Source organism: Platalea leucorodia (genome assembly GCF_965183815.1).
Source record: "Platalea leucorodia genome assembly, chromosome: 5".
Taxonomy (NCBI): Eukaryota; Metazoa; Chordata; class Aves; order Pelecaniformes; family Threskiornithidae; genus Platalea; species Platalea leucorodia.
This window is the reverse complement of record NC_138827.1, coordinates 61,777,755-61,791,781: the sequence shown is the minus strand read 5'-3', so window position 1 is coordinate 61,791,781 and position 14,027 is coordinate 61,777,755. Positions and strand designations below refer to the sequence as shown.

The window sequence follows — 14,027 nt, the reverse complement described above, 5'->3', positions numbered from 1 at the left end:
ACTCCTACAGAAGCCAGTGCTAATCATGTGCTTACCAGCTGTCCCAAGGTGAGGATAACCTCCCATGTGTTCCCACCAGACATCTGTTCACAAGCAAGGAACCTTACCTCAGGACGGATAAAATGCTTCCTGTTCTCTGCTGCTTCAGCTTCTGCCTTCTCAAGAGTTTTCTTCCTTCTCTCTCCTCCCCCTGCCCCTGCACACTGGCAGCTCAAAGCAGCTGCTGAAGATGACAAGTTGGATTTTTTTTTTTTTTTTTTAAAGGTAAACTGGCCTTGATTTAAGATCATTTCAGATGATCTTAGGCCTTAAATTAAGGCAGTTTGACAGCCACTTCACACAAATTTCAGGGATCCTTGCAGTGTGGGAACCACTAAATATACTGACTCAGGAATTAGAATTTGCCATGAAAGAGCTTTTGTGACCTGATGTATCATTTTTCATTAGGTTTCCTATATCACATCCCTTCTTAACAAATTTACTCTGTAAGACAATTCCCAGGGTCTCAGAAGCCTTTCCTATCAACTTGACCCATGTATAAGATACTGAGGTATTTATAACAACAGATGATGGCAAAATAAAGATCAGGATCATTTTCCATGTTGTGCAGCCAAACTTGGCAGTATTTGATTTTAATACAGAAAAAAAAAAAGTTATACAGAAACAAAATAGTGCAAATATGCAAACAAGGAGGACACTCATGTCAACATTTTAGTTACAGACCAAGCAATTTCTCTCGGAACTTAAGTAATTCTAATAATTACATCAAGAGCACAGGTGAGTATCATATACTTCCCTTTTCATTCTGTCAATGGAACTGGGGATGATAGTGGTGAGACGATGACAAAATTAAGTTTGAATCAGTTTAGTTTACATTTCTATGGACAAATAAGAGAATTTGTCTTTAAGGACATGATTTTGTACAGTCCCAAACACAAACTGTGTTTTGGTGCACTTTCCAGCCCAAGGATTAGAAATACGAAGCAAAGGAAAGCAGCCAGGATTTGGAAACAGTGGTAGAATCAAACCTCAGAAAAGGAAGTATATGCAAGTAAGAAGTTAAGGTAGGTGCTGCACCACTACTTCAGCATGCTACGTTTTGTTTTCTTAGCATCAAGCAGTGCGGCTTAGGTACAAATCACCACAAAAGGCACTCTAAGGGACATGAAATGAAAAATTACCTACATTTTTTATGCAGTGTGATTATTTTGCTACACCTGCTACACAGTGATCAGGGAAAAAAAAAACAGCTAGGTTTTACAGAAAAGGGGCCAAACTACTCTTTTTCCATTAAGAAGTCACTTAAGATGGCAGCATCTTCACCTGTCACAGCGTTGAGCTGATGACACAGTCAGCAATTAATGCTAATAAATGTTGCATTAAATGCCTGGATGTCTACATACATATTTGCAAGACTGCCTTTTCCAAGAAATGCAAGGTCGTGTTGCTGCTCACTTGTGAGGTGATGGTACACAGATGCACAAGTTAGTTGTCGCACCAAACAACTTTTTAAATGAAGTTTATGGCTTCATGAAAGTGGTACACACTTCCTTTATGCCACTTGGTGTAAGCATTCACTCTTCATGTAACAAGCTTTGTTACGTGAAGGTTTGTTACAAGAATTTTTTAAGGGTGTCTTCAGTGATCCAAATATGAAATCAAAACAATAGTCACCACCTCATGTGCACAACTTTCCAAAGGCATGCTGGACCTTATCAAAACAAAAACATACAAGCTTTTAAACTCCCATTTTTCATAGCACTGTAGGACATGAGCTTTAGCTCATCTTCCAATATTGGGAGGCTTCCTGTATTAGGAAACTATAAAAAAACCCTAATAATTTTAATTTGCTATCAAAATGATTACCTTCTCAAAACAGCAAAGGCAACATGCAATAATAATCAGCAGCCTTTCAGCTAACACTTGGAAGCATTTCTCACCAGAATCAATCGAGGTCAGAATAGATACTTTTTCAGTTAATGAAATGCTTTTCACACAATTTACAACCCCTCCCAGAAGAAAAGCATGCAAGGTCAGTTCTAGGTCTCACACTGACTCTCTGAATGTTTAGCTAGCGTTAATGATCACACTCCCACTCTGCAGTAAACCAGTACCTTCATTTCTTTCAGTCCCTGCATGTATTTGCCTTCTACATCCTGAATCTGGTCCTTTAACTCATAGATATCCTGAAGGAAATGGTGAGAAAGGTGAATGATGCCACTGAAACTAATGGGCAGAAGCACAGCTGCTAGGGAAAAGCAAGTATTCAAAGTTGTCATTTAAACATTTCTACCCCCTAGGTTAAGTGGTCTGATCCTAACCTGAAGCCTTGCCAGACAATGAAATTTCTTGGTTAGATCTGCTCTTCTTGACTGGAAAAAATGAAATCTTCAACGTTAAGGACGAGACGCAGACCCAGCTTCAAAGCCCCTAACAATTACATGCCCCAGCCACACAGCCCTTCTCTACCCCTTTCACTGATTATCACCCTCTTTGAGGAATTCTGGTATTAAGGGTAAGGGCTGCCAAAGCCAGCCTGAAATACAGGCTATACTAGAGATGCAGGAAAGACTGTGTGAAAACCATCCATCACACTAAATTTAATTATAAGTCCTATTTCACAGTCTCTCTCCTCTTTTGTCCTTGGTCACCAGCAAATGGCTATCTTTCAGCTGTTTTACAGTGCTGAAACTGGGGCAGACCTGCTTCTATCTGAGGTCCTAATACAAATTCTAGATGTTTTAACTGGCTGAAATTTCAGAAGAGTTGTATGTATGGATGCTAACAAAATTCACATTCCCCATTTCAAAATGGTTTTCAGAATGAAGCATTAAAAATCAGATTAAAAAAAGTTTAGCTGTGAACTACCCAGACTAGCACTCAATGATACAAACACTGGATTGCATAGCTATTTGCTATTCAAATGTTTCTAACTTCATGGAATCACAAATTAGATTACAAAATAACCCCTCCCCCCAAATCAGCATCTAGTAAGTGCAGTACTTCTTGCATTATTTCAATAATCCTCCTATCAGTGTGCTATACTGAGTCTAATTCCTATTTCATTAGGTTAGGATGAGATGTGTCTATTACGATCAGTCTGTTCTGCTATCACATGCCATAGGACTTTACCCAGATATCCCTGCAACACACACTAGCTTCCCAGCAGCATCTCTCTAATAAAGCTATTCACTTTTCATTTACGGCACACAATTCACTTTGTCAGAACTGCCAACAGGGGGAGACAAGACAGTTTGTTTTTTGGAAAGAAGTCTAAAGCGTATTTAATAATATCCTTTAAATAATATTCGTCTATTTAATAATAATGTGAGGAACAGTCCTAGTTAGTACTAGCTTGTCAGTCCCAATTCTACTGCCAATTTCTAAAGTCCGTAATGGGAACATCAGCACCACTTTCAAGTAATCTTATCATTTATTAATTAACAAATGCAAGGCACATAAACACTCTGATCAAAAGAGACACAGTTAAGAGACAGATTCCTAACAATTCATGCTGGTTTTAAGTATTTCTTACCTTTATTTCTCTAATAGATGCCTCTGTATCAGCTGAGATGGATGTATCCCCACTGCCTCTTCGTGAAGAAGTCCCACCCAGAGAAGCTAAAGTAGCTGCTGATAAACTTGAAACAGTACGTGCTCCCTACAATCACACACAGTTAAAAATGGTTATAATTTTTCTTCTAGATACATTGTGGGTTTGTAGTTTGTTTTTTTCGTTGTTTTTTTTTCTTTTTAATACACACGTTACACCAACCCTTGCACTTCTAAATTATGCAAATTTGATTAAAATGCAACTTTCTAAGAAGAAAAAATCAAAAGATCAACATTTAACAAGGGAAATTAATGAGAAAAGGGAGGTGAGATGTATTTAAACACTACTGTAAATAGGAGTTTGCATGACTTAGCTTCTAACTATTAATTCTTAATTAGACAAAGTCTTTAGGGGCTAGTATCATCTTGCCAGATACTTTCAAAATTTCTAATAATACACTTTGTGGATGCTTTTGTCTACCTCTCAAGCTCCTCTCCTTTCATGGATATTTATCTACTCTGTAGCAGTAGCCACATTAACTGTTTTACTGTACTGAGGGTTCCACATTAAGCCCATTTCTTACTATTGCAGTATCCTCCTTTTTCTATTATTATTTTTACATAACAACATAATTAAAATCTAATAAACAAACAGAGTATTCATGTGGCTTAGCCTAAAGCAATTTCAGCTCACTGCTATTGAAGGTCAACTACTTAACATCTGAACAACCAGAAGTTGAAAAGTTCTTAAAAAAAACTGTAGTAGCAGAAGGCTCCAACAATTCAAATTTTTGTCCCACAATGGATTTTACATATTTCTGTACACTCACTATGAGTTCTACCTACCCAAAAGAATGTGAAAAAAGCACTATTGTCAGAATAATTCATAACATCCTTCTTACCTTCTCAAAGTCTTTTTCTGGCCTTTCCTCAATCTGTAAAACAAAGATTTAGAAGGAATTGTTAGATAATAAAGGAAGGCAGTAAGATATCAGAAAGGGAGTTCTTAAACCTGTAAAAGACTTTTCATTAGCAATTTCTATTGACTCAAAAAGCAGCCAGCTCGCTCAGAAGAGCAGTGTCCTGGCTGGCATCTCAGGACACAAGGCTGGACAATTCACCTCAAATTTCTAAGCAGTTTGTAATTAAATGGAATATACTTATTGATAAAAAAAACCTATTTGGTCTATTAAATAAGACAGAGGAATACTTTTTTCCGTATTCTACACCACAATGTTTCAAACATGAAGATGGCACTCGATCTATGAGTTAACAATGCAAGAATACAAAGACCTACATGGTCATGAACTCAAAGCCCCAGATGTCTTTCCCTGGACATAAAAACAGCTGTATGCAAGTGCTGTGCTGACATATGCACCTACTCCTATTTATTCTAGAACAATTTAAAAATATGCCTCAAATAAACCCAAAATAGCAATTTACTTAAGTACAGAGGTTAAGTTTTTAATTGAAAGATCAAAAGATTTCCTGACCAAGATAGTTTATTGAAGCTACAGTTTTATGGACCTTAACTAAAATAAGCTACCTCTGAAGCCTGCCAGCACATCCTTCCCCGCTCCAAAAAGCAAGGTACCGAGTTAGACTTGAAGGACTGTACCATGTCTGCACGGCTCCCAAAGAAGAATGAGGGAAAAAAAGAACGAAAAAAGAACTCTAAAGCGTAAAACCCCTGCTAAGTGTCCTCCGATCAAGACAAAAGGTGGCTGTGACTTCAAGTGAAGATCCTAGGTAAGGCTGAGACTACAAAAACTGACCCTCAACTCAAATACCAGGGACCAGTTCAAAGTCTAAACAGCCCATTTATGGTTTCAGTACTTCACTGGAATTTACCGATTACTGCACTACAACTGGTCTAGAAGAAACAAATCAGAGCCAAAGTAGCATTTAGGAGTACAGAAATTACCACGGATAGAGACAACTTAAAAGGAAGTTACAGGGCAAAAACCCCATATAACCTGGGCAGATTCCCCCCACCCTCGCCCCCCCGCTGGGAACAATCCCATCGCTTTTTCCTACTCTGAAACTGAACAAGATATACAAATTCCCAAGAGCAGAAATGTAAAAATCAAGTGTTTTGTCCTTATTCACTTTGCAGAGGGTGGGGGGTGGGGGAGCGTTCAAAAACAATCTTTTTATAAGTATCTGCATCTAAAAAGGATCTAAGTGTAAAAGGACTGCCTGAAAGGAGAAGTTCAGCAGAACTCAGAATGTTCAGAACATGTCAACTTCTTCTGGAAACATTCAGTATCACAGTCAAGATGTTTTCCCAAAAGACTTCTAGAAAATTAATGGCTTCCTCAGATCAAGGGCCTGAGTCAAAGGGAATAATTTTTTTTTTAACACTTGGAAAAAAAATCAGGAGATATCTGTTTCAGAGGAAGGTAGGGAATAGTTGAGGTTAAGTTGAGAAGTTTCATTGAAAATGCACTCAAAAACTCCATCTCATTCCAGTCAGTTCACATTTGGCATAGTTTTTTCTTCTTTGAATTACACAGAACAATGTGTGGGTGATCCCACTTGTTATTTTTCATATTACCCATAGTACCCTACAAAAAAGAAAAATCCCAGAACTGCGAGGTACCTATTACAAATCAGCTTTTTACACTGACAACACATTTCATATCATAAATTCCTTATGATGAGAATTAAGATAATTTAAGACTTAGGCTTCAAAGTAAAATAAGCCAGACTTGACAAACTAAATATAAACTTTGCAGAGACACTGAATACACAGAGTACTTTGGGAGGGGGAGGGGGGGGAATCTCTGAATTTGGATGCAATAAGAAAAGGTCACTAATGAAGGCAGATACTTCAGTTCAGACCCAATAAGCAAGATGGGACTGACTTTTGCAAACAGCCTATTATTTTCACGCCAGACAGCTCCAAGTGGTAGATCTGGCAGCCTCCTTGCACAGCCAAACACTATGTTGTTGTTTATCAAGACAGTTGTGGCAGTGTAAATATTGGTGTGTTACCAAAGATTAATGTATACACACACAAACAAATCTATCTCCAGAAATTTATGTACAGCTTTTTGTGAAGTCTACCTTATGGGTTCAGGGCACAACTCAAAGTATTATTTTCCTTAAGCCATTTGCAGAATGTCCTCTATTTTCTGAAAGAATGTGCAACCTCAGTTTTTAATAAGATATAGAAGGGAATAAATCTTGATATTGTTTTAATGATGCATCACACGGGTCAAATAAAAGCTTCCATTTACAAAGGGGAAAACGTTGAAGACGATGTGGTGAGAGATATGCACACAGTGGACATTTCTCATCAGAGTACTCATAACCACACCTATGAAGCTTGCTACACATTTATTGCAAAACAATCTTTAATTATTTGCTGAGGTGGCATGCTCTTTAATCACTAAACTATTAAGTAACTTCTAAAATTGAGATGGTTTAAAAAAAAAATAAAAATATAGATGTCATTTTCCCCTAGTGATGCCCTCATACACACATACATTTGGTGCCATGAATGGAATACTCAGGGCATTTTCTCCTCAAAAACAGTAGTTACCACTACCAATATATTTAAATATTAACATTTAAAAATTTAACCTGTTTTGAGAAAAGCCTATTCCTCATTCTAACATAGTATCCTTTCATTACAAAGATGCCTCCTGCTGCACAACACTTTTCTAAGCAAAACGTCAGTCTGAAACAAGCAGCATTTAATTTTATGGTTACGTGGCAGTGATACACCAAAAGCTGTAGAGAGTGTCTTGTAAAAAGACAAAAGTCTATTTTAGATGAATATTTTAGAGTTTTCATTCTGCTCATCTTTAGATTAATGTATTCACAGTATTACTCCTTCAAAAAAGATCTATCATGCTTTCCAACAGCACTCAGCCACCAGAGGGAACTCCAGGTTTTCAGCTTTCACCCCGTCCCCAACAAGCCCTTTGGCATTTGATCCAGTAAGAAATCAAGCAGAGAAAGGTCAGGAAAAAATGTTTGTTTTTTATTTGAAGTTGCACAAAATTCTTGCCCAAAGTACTTACCTCCCTTATTACCATTCAATAAAGAATACTGTAATGATTAAAACAGACTGGAAACCACCTCTCCACCTTCACAGTACTATACTTAGCATAGCCCTTCATATAAACATACTGGCTTTGGGACTGTTCTACGTGAAAATATAAAGGACTAACAGAATACTTGCTAGAAGAGGAGATCTAAAGCAGAATTCACCTAATGATACTAGACCTTTAATATCTAGAACATTATATCATTTTTCCCTCCCACAAGGGTATGGGTCTGTCTCTAATCACAGATTACCCTCCTCTTCACCAATTTGGGCAATTTGTACTTGAGTGCGTAAAAAAGCAGGAAAAGGAAGTAATTTTCTGAGGAACTCCAGCACACATATCTTTGTTTTGGCACGGGGAATAGGTTGCTCCCTGCAAAATAAATACAATGGGATCAGAGTTTAGCCTCTTCTGACAGCAATTTCGGAATAAATCCAGAGCCACGTTACAAAAATGTCAGCAATATCAGAGGCTTACTGCAGCTGGAAACTTAACAAGAGCAAAATCATCCCACAAGTCTATATATGGATATATTGCCTATTTTTCATAGATAATAAAAATATTTTAGTATAATGTTTGAAAAAAAGTATTTCTCTCTACTCTGCAGTCAACTAGCAGGTTAACCCTTGAAGCTCTCTACCACTGGTGAGTGTCCAGGCCAAAATTAGAGCCCCCGCAGCACTATCACAGTGCATCCAACAAGATGACTCTCAAACACGTACTGAAAAGACAAGAGACCCTAGGACAGTTAAGCATTACACCCCAGCTGCAAGTAGAGGGATCTTTAAATCAATGGAAGAATCAGGACTAAGGCACAATTTCCAGCTTCCAGGCTCCTAAACAAGGCTAGAGAAGAAGGGAAACCCAAAATGCTTGCTGTTGGGTAGTGCCACGTACCACGCTTAGGTATGAGAACAACTTCAGCACGTTCGGTACGTGGCTGTCACTGCTCAGCTCCATCTAAGATCTTGCACTTAGATCAACTTCCTCATAAAAGCAAGGGTTTGGTTTGTTGTTTTTTTTTTTGTGACAAATTAAATTAAGATCGTTTCCTGCTCTTAAAAGTAGTACCGCACAGTTGGAAATATAAGTATGGCCCATACTGAAGAAAGCTTCTTGCAACAGGTAGGGCTGAACACAGGATGGTACCTATAAAAACTGAAATCAAAAAACAAGAAGTACTGCAGTCAATATAACCCCTCCTTACAACCCCCATCTTACCAGTTCGATCAGCTGGGCTGGGGCAGGCAATAACACAGAGGATTTCTGCGTGTTTTTCCAGTGAGAGCCACCTTAACACTAGCAATTCGCAATAAGCCTTTAAAAGTCAGCAGGGGAAAACCACTACTGAACTTTGTCAGGTCTAAAGTGGATTTGTCAGAAGTATCCTCACTCAGGAATGAGTGTTATGCCAAACATCATTGCTTAAACAAACTTATCAGTCTCTGAAATGCAAGCTAGCACTGCAGCAAATCCTCACTCCAGAGGGGCTGAAAGCACACCCAGACTGTCAGCGGCTGGGCTAGGATACAAGCCTACTGTAAATCTGTAAGCATAGAGGAGAAAAGGCAAAGCTCGAGCATGCTGATAACTGCTTCCATGAAAATTAAGTCTGACTGTCTTAATTTTATTTCTGGTGACAACATGATAAGCTTCTTCAAATGAAAAAAGCTATTCACACCTGTGCATTAATACACAACCTGAGGACTGCACACTCGCTGAGTGTCCCTTGCATTTGCAGTCTTGCACTTTGTATGATCACGCTGCTGTCAGTACCAGCCCGCCTGCCTGGGCTGCATGCCGACCGCTTGCGCGAGCCGTCTGAGACCGCACAAGAAGGAAGAGTTAATACAAAAGATCATCTTCTCAGGATAGCAAAACGTGCCCTCTCCTATTTTTTTGCCTTCCTTTGCTCAGGAAGTCTTCAGATAAATACTACTGCATTCTGAGTCTATTTCAAATGTATAAGTAATTGCTTTTCACTAATAAAATTCCAGCAATTCATATTAAAAAGCTCATCTCAGCCAAAACATGCCACTAGCTCATGCACAAGATTTACCTCCATCTGTGCAGAGGGGCCTGATGTTTGCTTTCAGTAGTCTTAAGATCTGTACTTTATATCGAATATAATGCTTTAATATTAAACGACACATTCGCATACCTGCAGTCACTGCAAGGACAGCAGACAATAATTACTAGTGGGGATAATGGGAAAAATGTTTAAGAAAAATAATCAAACAGCAAACTTTATAAAAGATATACTGAATTCTTAAAAGTACATACAAAGACAAATAAATATTCACATGTCATGTTTAAGTATCTTCCTGGCTTTTACCTTATCACAAACATGATAACACAAATGAGAACACGAGCTGGCAAAGCTGTGTGCAGCAGAAAAACTACTGTCACTTTTTGCTTGCTCTTTAATGAACAGCGACAGAAGGGAGAAAAAATCCTGAGAAAAGATTTAAGGTCTGCAGTAACAAGATATTGTATACTTTAATTTAGAAAGTTAAATTGAATCATTCTCCATTCTCAATACATAATTTCTCATGATAGTTAGTCAGGCTTGGGAACAGTTTGGTTTTGGTTTTCTGCCTAATATTGCCCATAATCATAAGAAAATAATATTTAACTGCAGTGTTAAGCACTCATGATTACAGTACATGGATTTTGTAAACTATCACACTCTTGAGTGACATAAGCATGCTGGAAACTCAGCTTTTCAACCCAACAGATACTCCCCTTTCCTTCCTCCTCCACCAGCCATTTAAAAAGTAAACTTGGAATCAAATCTTTATGTGTGTAAATGCCAGAAGACATAAAAAGCAGAATCAAGAAAGCATATGGCTCAATACATTAAGGCAAGGAACAACTCAGTTTTCAGGGTTAGCAATATTAGAACAGTTCTGATGTAGACTACTGATATAGACAAAAACAACCACTTTTTTCCTGTCATAAGTTATCACCATCATCCAAGCAGATCTTTATTCTTCCTTTAGGAAGTGCAAGCAGATGACATTTCGGGAATGCACAAGTGGAAGAGATACAGTGCTAAGCCCACTGAGAAGACAGAGCTCTGTTTCAGCATCTTTACTGTCAAGATCAAGTACATAACTGGAAACGTTATCAAAACTCCTTGAATCCTCTGTTAGTAAAAGACAAGGCAAGTGATTCGTTACTGTGAGTTACATAGAAAGATGTTGTCTGTTTAATACAGGAAAAAAAAGAAAAAAAAAAATCATTAGGTGCTGCTGCATTGACCCCGTGTAGTAATTAGAACTTTTAAGAGCAATGCCACCCGTTAACAAGGCTTGTACTACCTTACATTAGGAGAAGCAAAGCCCCTGTAGTGGTGCCTTTTAGACCCGCTATGGTGTTAACCCTCAGCTCTTCTTCAAGGCCATGCAAATAACAGAAGCTCTTCACACCCTGCAATAAACCACTAATTAAAAAAATAAATAAATGAAAAAGTGCCCGTTGTCTCCTTGCAGAGCAGATTCAGCTTGGCACCTCTCCAGCGTCGGTGCTGACACAGCTAACCATCTCCAGCCACTTGCATACAAACAGCCCAAAGTGTAAGCAGAGAATTAAAAGACAAAAAAATCCCCTGTAACTCCCAGGAAAGGCAAGCTGCATTTTGTGATTACCATAAGCAACTTGCACAAATGACTCAGACTGCATACAAAAACCACATAATGGAAACCAACATCAATGTATGGGTACCCAATTCTTACACTTAAAGAACTCTAATGGAATCCCTGGTTATTCTGATTATTTTTTGCTTTAGGGATAATTGAAATTCAGTTTGCAAAGCCATTTAAGAAGCATTACTGATGTAAGATATATACTGCAAAAACGCATAGCTCAGGGACTCAGACTCAGGGACTAATTAAAATACTGATTTATTTATAGCTCACCAGATGCCATACATTATCTGAAGAAAATCCTTTAAAAAAAAAAAAATCATTTTAAAAAGTGGATGTACCCCTGTGTTTAAGAAACACGAACACTTCAGAGCACATAGCTCTATTCTATCAGGTCCATTTTCTTTTGCGCCAGCCAGTTTATTCAGCTCTTTCTCACTTAGAAGGAGAGGGCTCGCTTGATGAGCAAAAGGCTTGCCTATTCCCTGCCTGATGACAAGAAGTGACCCTGCATGGAGAGTTCAGGCACCTTTCACCACCAGGATGCAGACCTACCGCACAGTTCCAACTATGGGAGAAAACCCCCATAGCACACAGGTTTTCATATCGCAGGCTGTTTGAAGGGGTAACTAGCGTGACGGGGGACATCAGATACAAAGCAGTTCCTTACTGCAGACTATGTGTGTTGACTGAAGAGGAACACGCCAAATGTTCATGTTACAGCTTACCGCATTGCATGCTGTGGTAGCTTCTTTGACTATCCAGATACTCCTTTTTAATTACTCCTTAAGGCAACATTTACAGCATTTAAGTTTCAGCTACTCAGCAAAGCAACAAAGGCAATAGGATGTTATGACTAGAGAAGCACGTTGTGTGTGTTAATTTACGGTATCATCCTCCTCATCACTTCGTATCTTGGGGATGTTGTAGGTAATACATGACAGGTCCCAGGAGAACCAGCACATTAAAACTTAACTAGGAGGAACGCTTCCTTGAAGCAAAGCCAGCTTACCAAAACTCGGTGCAACACTTCAAAATTCACTCTCCATGGAAGATAAATTTTGTTACAGACTAGTTTACTGTAAGCTGCACATTTCCTCTAAAAGACATGCTACTGCACTCTGCTACTGTCACCATGCTACCAGGCCTTGCTCTGAAATTAATCAGGAAAGATATTCAGAGTTATAAACAGCTAGATGGAACAATCACAGAGAAAGCACCAATACGCCACTGAAGAAACAGAAGACAATTACTTTATATCTGTAAAAAGCAGGGGAAAACGTCCTATCTTGGTCAACTACAGTCCCAGGGGTTGGACAAGCCTTTAGCATTTGAGCCGTGTTCAGCCATGACTACTTGGGAATTCATGATGCTAGGTATGCCGGGTACGTGTAATCCTGCTAGCACTTCACCATGCTAAAGACTCTGCAGTGCCTCGTAATCTACAGTCCAACAAATATGTTCAAATCCAATCTCTGGATAGCCCCACAGCTTTGCAGCAACACAGCACCAAAATACTGCTCAATGGAGAGAAACTAAACTACTTAAATGCTGCAGTAAGATTTAGGGTCTCCCAATTTTAATAAGCGAAGGAGATGCGGCACTAGCATCAACAGCCCAGTCTTTTTCACAATACCCTTGCCGATGTTCTTTATGCTCAACTTAGAAAAAATTTAGCATTGCCACGTGAGTCCAAAGTGTACTTCTATTGTAAAAACATGTGCATCTGCATAGAAATTACTTTGGTTTTGTAATTTCTCATCTGGTTCGCCCCTTCTTTGCCTTAAACATTGCCCAGAAGGTCCAATTAATACCATAAGAAACTGTCTCACGAGGGACAGTGACCTCTTTGTACAGAAGAGACATTGAAGAACAGAAGAATTAAACAGTTTAGGAATAAAGAAAAATAGAGGAGCTCACCACTGGACTGGCCCGAGCAGAGCTGGCTCTTGAGGATGCCCGAGATCCTGAACCAAGGTAGCAGCTGTACTCAGAAGGCTGCCGCAGGTAAACCAAGAATAGCAAGCAGAGAAAAGAGAAAAGCATTAGAATTGGGAAGGGAAGCAAGAAAGGATTTAAAGCATTACATCTGAAGTTAGTTACAAAAATGGTTACATGCAGCTGGACAAAGGAGTAGTAGTGAAAGTCAGAGAACAGACACCTCAACTGTTCATTTAAAATTTAAGGCAATTCCAGTCAATGGACCAAGTAGAGTTTTGATTCAATTCTTCGAATGACAGAATACTAATAATTTATTTATATAACTTAAGATATCAGTCGCAAGTAAAAAACTCTCAGTCTCTATACAAAAGCCTCAATCCTATTACTCTTCAAGAGCTGAGAGGTTCTCTGGTGAGCCTTCTTCCTGTGTTTTCAACGTTGTGCACATATAAAATGAATCCGTGCTCCACAGGCCAAAGCAAGAAACATCCATCTACACGGTGATTAAAGTAAAAACTGAGACCATCTCGGAGACTGAGTGTCTCTCCTGGTTTTCCAGCACCTGCAGTCCTCATCTCCTGCCAAAGAAAGTATTTTAGTCCTTCTCAAAAGCAAACATCTAAGCAGTGATGCAGAACAGACAGGGCTGACTTGCTGCTGACACGGACAAAGACTGTGTCTACGCTGTTTTATTTCCAGAGGTTATAACGCAGTGGAAGTAGAGAAGGGAAATGAAAGTTTAAAGCATCAGGGAAACAGAACTAAAACTTATTCTGGAAATGCATTTTAGAATTATTCCCTCTATTTTCAGATTTCAGAGTAGCAGCTT

The 14,027-nt window shown here is 38.8% G+C and overlaps 1 protein-coding gene across 3 annotated transcripts in view; it reads right to left on the bottom strand.

The window, feature by feature from the left end:
* Positions 1–14,027, bottom strand: part of LRRFIP1 (LRR binding FLII interacting protein 1) — a gene marked incomplete at its 5' end in the record, with an annotated part of 119,353 nt that overhangs the window by 20,377 nt on the left and 84,949 nt on the right. Inside the window, 3 exons of one of the 3 annotated variants that reach the window (XM_082312048.1) lie at positions 2,115–2,186; positions 3,536–3,661; positions 4,455–4,487. In XM_082312048.1, the coding sequence (XP_082168174.1) occupies positions 2,115–2,186; positions 3,536–3,661; positions 4,455–4,487 (231 nt within the window). Of the gene's footprint in view, positions 1–2,114; positions 2,187–3,535; positions 3,662–4,454; positions 4,488–13,177; positions 13,256–14,027 lie in introns of all 3 variants that reach the window. The other 2 variants (XM_082312049.1, XM_082312050.1) reach the window with 2 other exon arrangements.